The sequence below is a fragment of the Hyperoodon ampullatus genome, assembly GCF_949752795.1.
Source record: "Hyperoodon ampullatus genome assembly, chromosome: 9".
Lineage (NCBI taxonomy): Eukaryota > Metazoa > Chordata > Mammalia > Artiodactyla > Ziphiidae > Hyperoodon > Hyperoodon ampullatus.
Window position 1 is genome coordinate 13,506,912 of NC_136922.1, and position 12,899 is coordinate 13,519,810.

A 12,899-nucleotide genomic window follows, 5' to 3' on the forward strand; every position below is an offset into this window, starting at 1 on the left:
AAAAAATACAATCGCTCACTGGAGAATGTCTCCAGACCTGGTGCTGAACCACGGCGGTATCAATAGATACGTGTTTGTTCTTTCCTTTTTAAAACCGTAAGCCATAGGATTTACTATTTACACCTACTTTAGACATTTATTCTGCTTACAATATCACAGGCATGGAATGAATTCTATCTGATAGTGCTAATACATAAAGGTGCAAGACAAAGAAGGAAAATACTTAGTGTTACAAAATATGGATTGTAGAAAAGAAACCCACTCCACAAGTGTGGCATTTGTTTAGAATGTTTGGACATGCTTTCTTCAAAATTCTTCTGGAAAAGGTTCTAAAATCGGTAGTAGGAAAGGACAAATGAGCAGGTGCAAATTCTCGTCTGTGCAACAACAGTTACTGAATATACCCCATGACTGACCAGCTACGTAAAACCCACAGAGTTTCGTTAAAGTGCCATGGGCCGACAGCATAACAAAATAGAAGGTGTAAATAGAAAATTTCTTTTTTTTCCTTTTTTAAAACAAGAGTTCACTGAGAATCAGCAATAATAGAATATGCTGTATAAACTATTCTCTACAAAGGTTGATCAGCATTATTTACAATTGGTACATTGATACAAAAGAAGGCATACAAGTTATCCAGGTCGCTTTTTTTTCTTTTTTTTTTTTTTATGGCTGACAGGTCTATGCATTGCGTTACGCTTTAACAACCAGAGCTTTCGAGCCTCTATGGCTGGCGACAAGTCACGAGATCTTCAGGCAGATGGGGGTGTGTGCAGTCAAGGGGCTGGGAGAGAGGGCTAGGTGGGGTGTGCAGAACAGAAGTACCCAAACGATATCCCCCTAATAATGCTTTATAGGCTGGTCCAGTTGAACTCCATTCAAACAAACCGAAAGAAAACCTTTTATTTGCATTCCATTTTTCAAGCTGTGAGTTTTGAATACATCATTATAAAGTAAACCTGTAGTTGACTGTGAAGGAAGAAACACCGTGGGTTTTCCCTTTTTGCTCAGTTTTCCAGAAATGTCCTCACCTTGGTCAGAGCCAGTCTTTCACCAAGTAAGCAGCATTCGGTGGGGAGTCTCTTTATTCCAGCTTGCAATTCAAGATGTAGAGAGCTAAAACGTTTAAAATCCATTGAATTGCTCCTTTAGTCCCTGTTGAGACATTATTTCTCAGAAGCAGCCACTTAATCTCTCAACTTTTGTTTTCCTTCTTTGAGTGTAAGAGTTTATAAATCAGAGGGTTATTTTGTTGCTGAGATTTTTTTTTTGTTTTTACTCCTGCAAGTATTACAACTCAAAATAAATTATAAAAAAAAACCAGACTTCTAAAACCGAACGAGACGAAAATTGTGCAAAAATAACAAAGATATGTACATACTTTTCAGTCTGAAGAAATGTACAATAAAAACATAATTCAAAGAACATTTTAAAAATATAAACGTTGCTTCAACTTTCCTAAGTTTCATATTGTTTCTGAAACTATTCTGGTCAGTTAGCTCTGTAATATAGTAAAACATAAATTATTACAAAATTAACACTATAAAAATTTACTTTAAGAATATCTTCTAAACTTTTTTTTCAAAGGGTCTAACCTTGTTTATAATTTCTTAAACATTTATAAGTCTTAAAATCTGCCTTAACCTTTTTTTTTTTTAAAAAAAAAAGTAACAATCTTCCCTTCAATTTGCAGTCTCTTTTTCCCCAGATGGAAATAAACCAGCATATAAGTGCACTTTTAACACTGTAGAAATAAAAATGCAATCATCCCAACTAATGGCCTAGTACCTAATATCAACTCCTGATTTTTAAAAAAATCTTCATTTTATATTAAAAATTTTAGTAATCCTATTAAGAAACACTGTCAGTGCAATTCCATTGATGCAAATCACTCCGTTTGCCTCCCGTCTTTGCAAAATCCAATCATACGGTGAAATTTAACAGTAGTCTGATCCTTGGGTTTGGGGGGAATGGGAAAGAAAAGGAAAACTTCAGGGTGGGGATGAGGGTTTATGTTTAGCTGTAAAACTGGCATTCATTTCTGACTTAGGGATGAAGCAAAACCTCCTGGTATCTCTGCCATTATACTGTATACAAAGTTACATGATTCATAGCACAGAACACTTATTTTATATGGTGAATTCCTTTCTTGACTATGATTCCCAATTAGAGCTTATGGTATTGGTTTCTTTCAAAACTCCAGTGTGAACAGTTTTATAGCTGCAGGCCTCCAGCTTCTCCCTTCCGGATCTTCCAAATGGCTCTTCTCCATAAGCAGTGGCCTTACCACTCCTTCCTGGGTTGGCTGTACCGGAGTGGTGGCCTCTGACAACCTAGCATGAGCTGATCTATGGGTGTGCTGAGTCCACGGGGCCCTCTGGCCCAGGGCACGGAGGTGGCTCGGCAATGCTAGTCATTATTCTCACCAATCACCAGCTGTTTGGCAATGAACCCTCCATGGCAGCTTTCCCTCAGGCCTTTCCTTCCGGCTCTGCTTTTTCTCCTCTGGCAGCGCCCCGGAGGGCAGCTTGAGACCTTCCACAGCGGTGGGCACTGTGCCTCTTCCTGAGTGGCTTCCTGAGGTCTTGTGCCCTTTTCCCTGGGATTCCTCCCCCTGTGACTCGCCCAGCTTTGCGCCCTTGTACACGGCGCCCTGGAAGGGATTTTGCAGCATGGATTCCTAACACGCTCAGATGATCAGTCACCCAGTTCCCACCATCTTTTGAGGATATCTTCTCCTATCCCCAGGCCCTCCTTCCTGCCACTTCCCGGGTCCATTCCTGCCCCTGTCCCTAACCCAGGACATCCTCTCTGAGCTGCACAGCTGGACAGTGGTACTGAGTAAGCCCCATCATTAAATGGCTGCTGTTCTCAACTTTGCATCTCGCTCCTCTGTGCTGGTGCATCCTAGAAACCTGGTAAGGGCACTCGCCCGCCCTCCAACTCTCTGCTCCCCAAACACGGGCTGCTCCCCGGTAACCGCCCCCTGATGCTGTCTAGAGGGAGCTTTTGAAAGCCCGCACCTCCGATGGTCGGTGGGGACCCAGAGAGTGGCAGGTAGGAGGGGATGAAGGGAAGGACAGGAGAGGGCAAGGAAAGGAGCACCGCACATGCTCAAGTTCAAGAGGAACGGACATTCTACAACGTCTGCTCTTGTGGCCGGAGCAAAATGATGCAGTAGCAGCATCAGAAGCTAGAGGAGGGACCCCAAACTTGGAAGAAGGTATACACGTGGCAAGTTAAAGAACGGAAACAAAACACTGGTCTTGTTTTCTGTAAATCTCAACTTCACGTTCTTTTTGCCTTTTTCTTTTTCCTCAAAACTAAAAATTGGTCAATTAAAAAAAAGAAGAAGAAAGGCCAGAGCCACAGGCAGGGCACAGGAAACAGACTCTTCCCCACTGCCCACTCCCCTCCCTCCGCTGGCCTTGGCCTCCTGGGGTGAGGTCCCGTGGCCAGGCATTGGTTTGGAAGTGGCTTCATAGTCTTGTTATGGAAGAGTCCTTATCCTGCCCGTTCTGTTTGTGGTCTTCTAGGAAAGAAAAGAAAAGAAAAGAAAAAGCTTGTTTCCAAAACATACATTTGGGATTACCCACAAGAATTCAAGAAGGGAGTCTCAGTTTCCTCACCTATAACGAAAAGGATACCATCCCACCTCCTGCATTTGGCAAAAGCCAGCTGTGATGAGCAAATGAAGTGATGGAAGTAAAGAAACTCTGTAAATGGAAGGTGGGCACAAAGATCCTAGCTACGAAGGAAAGCAAGGGGGCAAATCCTGTGGCTTCATGGAGCTCCTCTCCAGGAGGGAGGACCGGGATAATGAATCTGTCTTTGTTTTTCTGTTTTTGTTTTTTAGTCTATCTTTTCCTAACTAACTCACAGACAGCACGGAGAATTACCTAAGGAAAAAGTATAGTGCTGGGTTAAGCACAGAGGCTGTGGATATACAGGTTTTGGTTCAAGTTCCTTCATCTTCATCTATAAAATGAGGATAACCAATCTGTCCCCAACCTGACCAGGTTGTTAAAAGGTTGAAAGGTATGTAATGTATGTGAGACGCAGAGCACGGAGCCTACAGAGGCAGGTGTTGGTATTATTACTACGTTCATTTAGGCTGACGGCTAGTGTTGTGGGTTCCCAGCAGGTATGCCTGGAGTTGTGGGCGACTGCACACGTGCCTGCTAAGGGTGAAAGTGGAGTCGCCGGGTGCACCCAGCAACCCATGCAGGAGGCCTGCCGTAAACAGGCAGATTGCCCTCCCTCCCCGACCCTACACAGAGGAGGTGCTGCAGGTGCTCTGGCACAGATGGGCCACAGTGACTCAAAATGGTGGAGATCTGAGGACACAAAACCGTTCCCTATAACCTTCACCCAGACTCTATCCAAGATTTGTGGGGAAACTCCAAAGGCCAAAGTACAGAAAAGCACACTGTAATTTGGTATCTACGAAACCTGTGGCACTTCTAAGACAACGTAACAGCCATATATGTATTTTCTCCCATCACGTAGGACACACACGACCCTACTCACCTCCAGACGTGCACACACTCCACTGGAGAAAATCACTTCTATGCTGACTGTTTTCACACCTCAAGTTTATAAAAACTCCTAAATCTACCCTGAATAGTCCCACCATGAAAACCACATCCTGAATGGTAGCTACAGCTCACCAGAGGCCTCAACAAAGTGCTGACCAATGTCCACCATGAGCAAAGCCCTTTAGTCAACAGCTTCTTATTTAATTTTCATAATAACCTTAGGAGGTAGGTGTCGATTCTGCCATTTAAGAGATGAAAAAAGTGAGGCTCAGAGACGTCATCTGCCTAATACCATACAGCTGCTAACAGTAAAAGCTAATACCTGTGTCAGGTCTCAGGCAGGGGCTTTATGTCTATACATTAATTTAATCCTCACAAAAGCCTTATGAGATAGGGGCCATAATGACCCCCATCTTATAGGCGAGGGAACTAAAGCACAGAGAAATTAAGTAACTTGCCCAAGGGCACACAGCTAATTACGAGAAGGCCTAGCGTTAGAAGCCAGGTAGCCATTTTCTTAGCTGGACGTGAGATGTGAACCAGGGTCTGACCCCAAAGCCCACCTTCTCTCCACCCTGCTGATGAGTCTATGGACTTCTGCCCCCCAGGAACTTACCTGTCGGCTGTGTCCTGGGCTGGATATGCTTGAAGGACTGGATTGTGACAAAGCTAGGCTGCTATTTTTCCCAACCTGAAAGACACCAGTGAAGCCCTACTCAGACACGGGAGCCAGCTTGGGAGAGACCCACCGATGCCGAGAGTCGCCAGGGGACAGGGGGAGGCTGCACGGTACCTCGCGGGCTCTCCTCCCGTTGTGTGGAACTCGTGTGTCCATCTTAAGCGGCAGAGAAAACGAGTATGTTTCAGGGGGGCCTTGATGACGCCCCCCTCATCCCACAGGGAACGTGGAATGGAGGGGAAAGCTTAATCCGCTTCCCAGGTGCGCAGACTGCAAGCTTCCGGGAGGAGGCCCAGCTTTTCCACCTGTGACTGCAGTCCCAGACCCATCTCGTCTCGAGCCCAGACTCCCCTGGACCAGCTGGGAATAAATGCCTGCGTCTTTTTCTGAGTCAGTTTTCCCGGCACACTCCTTGCTGTTCTGAAGGAAAATGGCAAGAGGCATGGGTCTCCCGCTTCCAGTGGGAGCCTGAGCGGGCCGGTCCTATGACGCTGCCCTGGGGGCGAAGGGGCGTGGCCGTCGGGCTCCTCCCCTTTCTCGTGATCGAACCTGGGCTCGCGGTGGGCTGGAGCACGTTACGGAGGCAGCTCCTATGAAGAGCCCATCCTCTACTTAAACTCGCCTTTGCGTAAAGACGTCTGCCTTACGTTCGCAGTCTTGTTTTTTGTTTAACATCTCTGTGGCAAATTCTGGCCCTACACCGCCCGATACAATTCAATAGATCCCGTTAGGGCCTCCCTGGTGGCGCAGTGGTTGAGAGTCCGCCTGCCGATGCAGGGGATACGGGTTCGTGCCCCGGTCTGGGAGGATCCCATATGCCGCGGAGCGGCTGGGCCCGTGAGCCATGGCTGCTGGGCCTGCGCGTCCGGAGCCTGTGCTCCGCAACGGGAGAGGCCACAACAGTGAGAGGCCCGCATACCACACACACACAAAAAAAAAAATAGATCCCGTTAGTCCCCAAAGCACGTTTACCTTGAATTTCTCAGTCTCATGCCATGCCTCTCCCAATCTCCTAACAGAATCGGCACAGATTCCAAAGGCCTTCCCCCAACACCTGGTGACCCTGGACAAAGCCTTTTCTTAATGGCCTGGCGACAAGCACCCAGGTATCAGCTGCATTAGAGAACCAGTATTGACTAGATCCAAGGCAGCCATTACATTCATCAGCTCTTTTTGATTTCCCTCCTGATGAGCACTCTCTGAAGGAGGCTTGTCTGCTCCTTTCATCACTGTTTTTGACTAATCCATCATGCTTACTGAACATTTCATATGGTCTTGGCACACCAAAGAATCAACAGTGGCACATTTACTCAATACAGAGGCACAGAGGTGAAAAAGTCCAGACCCCAGAGCCAAATTACTTGGGTGTAAATCCCAGACCTATTATTTACTCGCTGTGTGACTTTGGGCACATTGCTTAACCTTCCTGTGCCTCGGTTTACTCATCTGTAAAATGGGGGTAATAACAGGTGAAGATTAAATGAATATATCAAGTGCTTGGAACAGAGCCCATCCCATAAGTAAGTGTTACCTGCTAGAACTTCATCGAAAACGGATGACACTACAGCCTTGCTGCTCAGGGTATGGCCCGCACACCAGGTGCCGGGGCACTGCCTGGAGCCTGTTAGAACTGCAGACTCTCAGGCTCCACCCCAGACCTGCTGACTCAGAACGTGCATTCTACTGAGACCCTCCAGTGATTCACGTGCACATTCAAGTTTAGGAAGCCCCGGATCGGCCCTCCATCCTGAGACCTGGAGGTGGCACCGACCAGTAGTTTAGTCTCGGGGGACCCTGTGGGTGCTGCTCCCCTCCCCTGCACCCCTGGAACTGCAGATGTGTGCGAGTACCTGGGCTCTGATGAGAGGACCTATGTCCATCCCCCACTGCCACAACCTTGGCCTCAGTTGCAGCTTGTCTGGCCCTTGAGATCCAAACTTGCTGTTTCTTGTGTGTTTACCTGTGTTTTGTGAATCCCCCTCAAGAGGTTGTCTTCGTGAAGTTTTAACAAGTCTCACACAAAGATGATGCAAAACATGAAAACATCTTTTAAACAACTGCCTCTCATGTCTCCAAAGTCCCCATCCCCAGACAGGGCTGGCCCACTGACTTCTGTGGCTGTCGGCCTGGGGCTGCCGCTACCATCCGTGCACGCTGTCCTGGGAGGTCCCTCCCGCTGGACTCAGCTCGAAGAGACCCCAGGCTGCCCCCTACCCGCCTTTGCTCCCTCCTCTACACACAAAGAGTCGGGTGGGAGGGTTTCCTAAGCAGCCTCCCCAGCTCGAGAGGAAGACTAGACTTGAGGATGAGAACAGGGCTCAAGGGAAAGAAACACGTGTTCTTCTTGGATCATGTCCCATTCCCCCAGCTCCCCTCACGGTACACCCCCCTCTGTGTACAGTGGCCTTGAACACTTCTAGGCCAGTTGGTGTGAGCTGCAGTGATACTTTAGGAAGGAAAGGGTTATCTTAGGAGTAGGAAGCCTGGTAAAGTGAGAAGAGTCGTCACCGGAAGCATGCGCTCCCACCCCCCAGGTGGGACCCAGGTCATCATTTAACCTGGCTGGGCCTCAGGTTCTTCCTAAGGGGATGCCCATAGATCAGATAAAACTGCTTGGCAATAGACCTCTTCAACGATATCGTCCTCAGAACTCCAGATATACAACAGAGTGAGGTGATGGAACTCAGAACCTCTCTGTGCCTCAGTTTGCTCATCTGTAAAGTGGTGATTACAACTGCATCAACCTCGCTGGGTTGCTGTGAGGATTACATGAGGTGATGCTCATATAGGACTCAGCACAGTGCCTGGTGCGTGGGCACTGCAGGAAGTGTCTGTTAGATAAATGGCTCTCAGAGCAGAGGGTGGCACTGCCCACGGGGAGAACGAGAATGGGACTCATGCTTGCGTTACCCGTCTGGGCCACCTGCCTGGGCCACACAGCTAAGCGGGGCGGGGTGGGGGGGTCCCTGCTCCCCCTCCCACCATCCCCGGGCGGTGCCAGAAGGCTCCTGGAAGGACGGGTCCCTTACCTGCCGAGAGGAGGTGCTGTTAACGGGATCGGGCACCGGTGCAAGAAGGCTGGGTGGGTTCTTTCTGTGAACGCTATTCATTCCAGGCATTTTAGTGATTTTACAGGCTTTGCTACTAGAACTTGAGTTCTTACGCTTTTTTCCTTCTGATTTGTCAAAAGAGAGGGGCAGAGAAGACACGGCATTGTGTGAGGCCAGAGAGAGGTCCCCTGCGAGGGAGGGCACTGAGAGGGGACAGGAGTCACTGCTGCCGCCCCCCGAGCCCATGTGTCTCACTAGGTCCGTAGGGCCGCCGGGCAGCGAGGTCCGTCCTGAGGGCTCCAGTCTGGCACTGAGTGGGCTCACCCCGTTGTTTGAGTTGTGCACAGACAGACTGTTGTAGGGAGGGGCTGCCTGATAGGAGTTCAAAGCTGAACTGGCATTCAAAACACAGTTCTTTTTGTGGGGCCCTGATAACGGGGACGAGAGGGATGTCTGCAGGGAGACGGAGGGAGAGGCGCAAGTCGAAGACGGCGGCTTCCTCTTTTTGTTACTTGGAGACTCGTCGCTACGGGCGGACAGGTCTTTGACTTTTGAGGATTTGCTGGTTTTGGTTTTGGATGGCTTGTGGGATGGGGAAGGGATGACAGCTGGTATCGGGGACACGGCGGATGGGGCCTTGAAGGTTGAGTCCATGATGCTGAGGGTTGCGGCCACATGAGGGAAAGCTGTGGTGTGTGACATGAGGGCGCTCGGGTCCGGCGATGTCACAAAAGCTGCGTTGGGGAGCATGGCTGATGTCATTATGTAAGAAGAGGTGAGTCTCGAGCTGATGGGAGCCGAAGGAAGATACACAGCACTGGGGCTGCTGAAGGGCTGTAAAACGGAGGCTGGAACAGGGGTGGTGATGTGGGCTGCTGGCGAGGGCATGGGGCTATCTGCCGCAGGAGGGATCTTCCTGAACATGAGAGAAGAGTGAAAGAGAAACGGTGAGAAATAGGTTTGGCATCGCTCCAGAAGCTCGACTAAGTGTGAGCATCAGGGCTACAGAGAAAACCCTGGCGGAACCAGACAATGGAAAATGAAGCCTTGAAGGATGGCAAAATCTGAATTATGGCCCTTCCCTATAGTGTCCCCCATTGCAACATCCAGCAACCTAGTTTTAATCACTTTCAGGTTTTCAGATCCTTGTCTCCACGCTTGGCTACTGGATAATGGCTGATTTGGGGTCATGAATAAAAGGCGAATGTTATTTAGAATCGAAACTTCCCCAGCAGTATCCCCCTCTGTTGTTTTCTCCCCTGGCAGTGATGAAGGTGATTTTTAATGAGAAGGGGTCATTTCACATTCAGGTCCTGGCTTGAAGTAAGAGGCGTGAGGACGGGGCTTGGCCACCTGAACACATGGGCCAGAGCGTCCCCTGGGCCCCTGCAGCCCCCGCCCCTCAGGGCCTCCCACCCTTCCTGTGCCCTGCCGCCCCACCCTGCTCTTGCCGGGAGGAGATCTGGGAGTCACCTCTCTCCTCACAGGCCAGAGTCCCCCTGCCCTCGCTGCCTGCAGCCTCTGGGTTACCCTGTAGAGAGGCACCTCCACGTTAGCTCCCGGCGGTTGGCTCTGTTTTTTTCCCCCATCACCTCACCCTGCCTCAGCGATCACTCAGGAGCTACCTTTGGGGTGTGGCTGTCCTTCAGCAGGTCTTCCTGTTCCTCTGTTAGGAAGGGGGAAGGGTACAGGGACCCTCGTGGATTCAGACAAGGGGGTCAGGAATTTCTAGCTTGCTCGGAAGATAAGTGCAGGACAGCATGTGAATGGGGCGGAGGTCTTCCTGAAAGCTGGGGGCACCTGGGAGCAAGGTCCCTGCCTCACGCTCCGTGGAGCCCAGGCCAGCCCCAGGCGGTGGGTTACTCTGGGGGCCTCCCCGCAAACTCCGTCTTTTGACGTGTGCTGGAAACAGCTTCTACTTCCAAACCATGGCTTGGGGCCACGTTGCTGCTACTCTGGGGACTGAGAGGGGCACAGGGGCCTCAGGGTCACCACGTCCCTGACTTTTCAGGAAAGGATACTGACCTCAGGAGCCAGGTGAATATTTTCAAACTGGTTCTTTCCTGTTTCTCACCTCGCTCCCCACTCCCGGTTTCTGCTGGAAATCATGTTCCATGTAGCTGGGCTCCCCAGAAATTAGGAACGAGCTCTGCTTCGTTCAAGAGCTTCGAAAACAGCTCTTGAAGGCGGGAAGGTGTGAAATGGGGCCTCCCTCCTCTCCTTGGAGGCCACCCTCCCAGCCGCAGCATCGGAACGAGGCAGGGAGTGCTGCAAAGAGGCCCCGCTGAGGAGGAAATGCCTCTCCTAGCCCTGCTCTGAGGATGCAGTTTTCTGCCTGCAATTTGGTGAAGCCCATGGCTTCCACCTCTAGGGTGGAATCCAGAGGAAGCCTTGAATATATAAGCGCAGTGTCCTCGAAAACATCAGACTGAGGAGATCAAATATAGGAGAAAAATATTGCCAAATCCACTGTGGCTGTGACGGTGTTTGAAAATCTATTTTCCCTCGAGCCTAAAGAGGGTAAAAGATCCTGTCAACGCTAAACTGGGGCTCCATTAGTAGTACCTGTTGCAATGAATGAATGACTGAATGAATGGATGGATGGGAGGGTGGTGGATGGGTGAGCAGGTGACTTCTCAGCAGCGACATAACTATGCATGCCAGGCAAGGACTCCCATTAATCAGATCGGAAAGGTCTAAACACGCCCTTAGAACTATCTGGCACTGCACAACCCCTTCCTAACAGCGCCAGGGCCCATTCCTCAGAGCGTGTGGTGTCAGCACACCGCACCGTCTCCGCTGGCCACTGATTCCTGGGATTCTCTAGGCATCCCACTCGAGTTTCGTACCAGATTCTCTAGGCATCCCACTCAAGTCTCTCCTTCACTCAAGTTTCGTAGCAGCTCAAGTATGGATAGGAGTCCATGTGGGCGGAGGTTTGGCAGTGACTTATAATAAAAAGTTATTTACAAATACCAGATGGCTCATTTAGAGAGGACCCCAATCGATGACCTTAACTGGGATCTACTCTGAGTGTCCTGATTGGTTGTTTTCCCGTTGGAGAGAGTACACATCCAGGTTGCAGCTTGTGCTGACCGGCAGAGCTGAAGTCCTCAGCGTGCCCCGGCTGACACTCAGCACCGGGGTGGATGCCCTTTTTCTGCAAACTCTCTACCTCTTTGCTTCCTCTCCCCACTCATCTTTAATGGACAGCAGAGTCAGGAGGGGAGAAGGGGTAAGGGAGAAGCAGGGAGAGGGGCATGTGGCAGCTCACTGTCCCCGGGGACCCCTTCCCCCCACGCTAGACAGTTAATGTGCTTTTCCAGGTGCCAAACGGCAGTGGATTTCAGCTTGGCGGGCTGTGTCCCAGCTGAAGCTTTGCACGCTGGCCTAGGGAAGTCCCATACAAAAGCCCACAGATGCGAATAAATTACAGTGCCCATCCTCCCCTGCCAGCTGGCATGGAGATCCAGATGCTGACCTGGCTGAAAGAGAATACTGTGTTGGCGTCTCCTGATGCAGAGTTAAATGCTTGTTAAAGAAAAAAGAGTCTTGGCCGTTCCTTTTCTTCCTAATGTCTTCCACGCCCCCATCGGCTGCCATCCCTCCAGGTTCGGGCCCGTCGGGGCCTGGGGTTTGGGCAGTGAGGTTGAGAGGGCAGCGGGGTGCTACGCTCTGCAGAGTTGACACCCAGGCAGCCCCAATGTTGCTCAGTGACAGCAGATTGGTTAGGCAAGTCCTGAAAAGGGGGGAGGGACCTGATGCCCTGTGGCTCGGGTTTCTGTGCCTGAGGAGGAAAGGAATATGGACTTGAGCTGACAGGACACCAGGCAGCGAAATACAGATCAACACATTCCTTCCACGTGCCCGGGATTTACACTTCCACAACACAGGAGAGCACAGAGCTGCAGAGTCACCGGCGCTGGCTGCCGTGCTGGGGGACCCGCGCAGAGGGATAAGTCACCAAATACCGAGAACACAGTAACCCCGCACGCAGCCCATCGGGCGCTGTTTGGAAAGGACACAGGTAGGTATCGGGGTGCCTCGTAGATATCGGGGTGCCTCTGAGACACGCCGGGCAGTCACTTAAGGGAGAAGAAACGATAAGCTTCTCTTGTGGCCCTTTCCTACTTCACAGCAAGTGTCAATGTGTCATCGTCCCAAGTCCGCTGTGAGAGCTGACTGCAGGCACGGTGGGGCTTACTTCTAGAAGTTCTGGAAGCTCTTTGGGCATCGTGGTGAATAGGCGCTGGGAGGCCATCATGGCCTGGGAGAGTGGAGCAGACCTGGGGGAGGGGAGGTTTTGAATTCTGTTCCCGTCCTACCCTATTTCTCGGGAATGCCTTCCTGGCCTTGCCTGGGCTTCCCTGGGGGCAGGGTGAGGGGTTTAGTGTTGGCTCTCCCGGACCATCTGGGCCTAGAGCCGAGGAATCCATGATTCTGTGGATGATGAGATCTTAAAAGCTCACCTTTGCAGGACTGGGGGCTGGAGGTAGCCAGGGGGTTGGCCTTGCATTACCAAGTGGCCAGAATGGCAGCTCCTTACATGCTATGGTTTGAGACGGTCTAGCCCGTCACCCTGTACAACAGCATTTCCCTAAGTCAAGAAGGCTTTTCCCCTTTTCAGGAATC

The 12,899-nt window shown here is 50.4% G+C and overlaps 1 protein-coding gene across 6 annotated transcripts in view; it reads right to left on the reverse strand.

Moving 5' to 3' along the window:
• Nucleotides 1-220: 220 nt before the first annotated feature.
• Nucleotides 221-12,899, reverse strand: part of ATXN7L1 (ataxin 7 like 1) — a gene marked incomplete at both ends in the record, with an annotated part of 243,549 nt that continues 230,870 nt past the window's right edge. For 2 of the 6 annotated variants that reach the window (XM_079711417.1, XM_079711416.1), the window contains 4 exons: nucleotides 3,491-3,532; nucleotides 5,155-5,229; nucleotides 8,247-9,183; nucleotides 11,749-12,054. In XM_079711417.1, the coding sequence (XP_079567543.1) occupies nucleotides 3,491-3,532; nucleotides 5,155-5,229; nucleotides 8,247-9,183; nucleotides 11,749-12,054 (1,360 nt within the window). Of the gene's footprint in view, nucleotides 641-3,490; nucleotides 3,533-5,154; nucleotides 5,233-5,436; nucleotides 5,485-8,246; nucleotides 9,184-11,748; nucleotides 12,055-12,899 lie in introns of those variants that run through there. The other 4 variants (XM_079711418.1, XM_079711419.1, XM_079711421.1 and 1 more) reach the window with 4 other exon arrangements.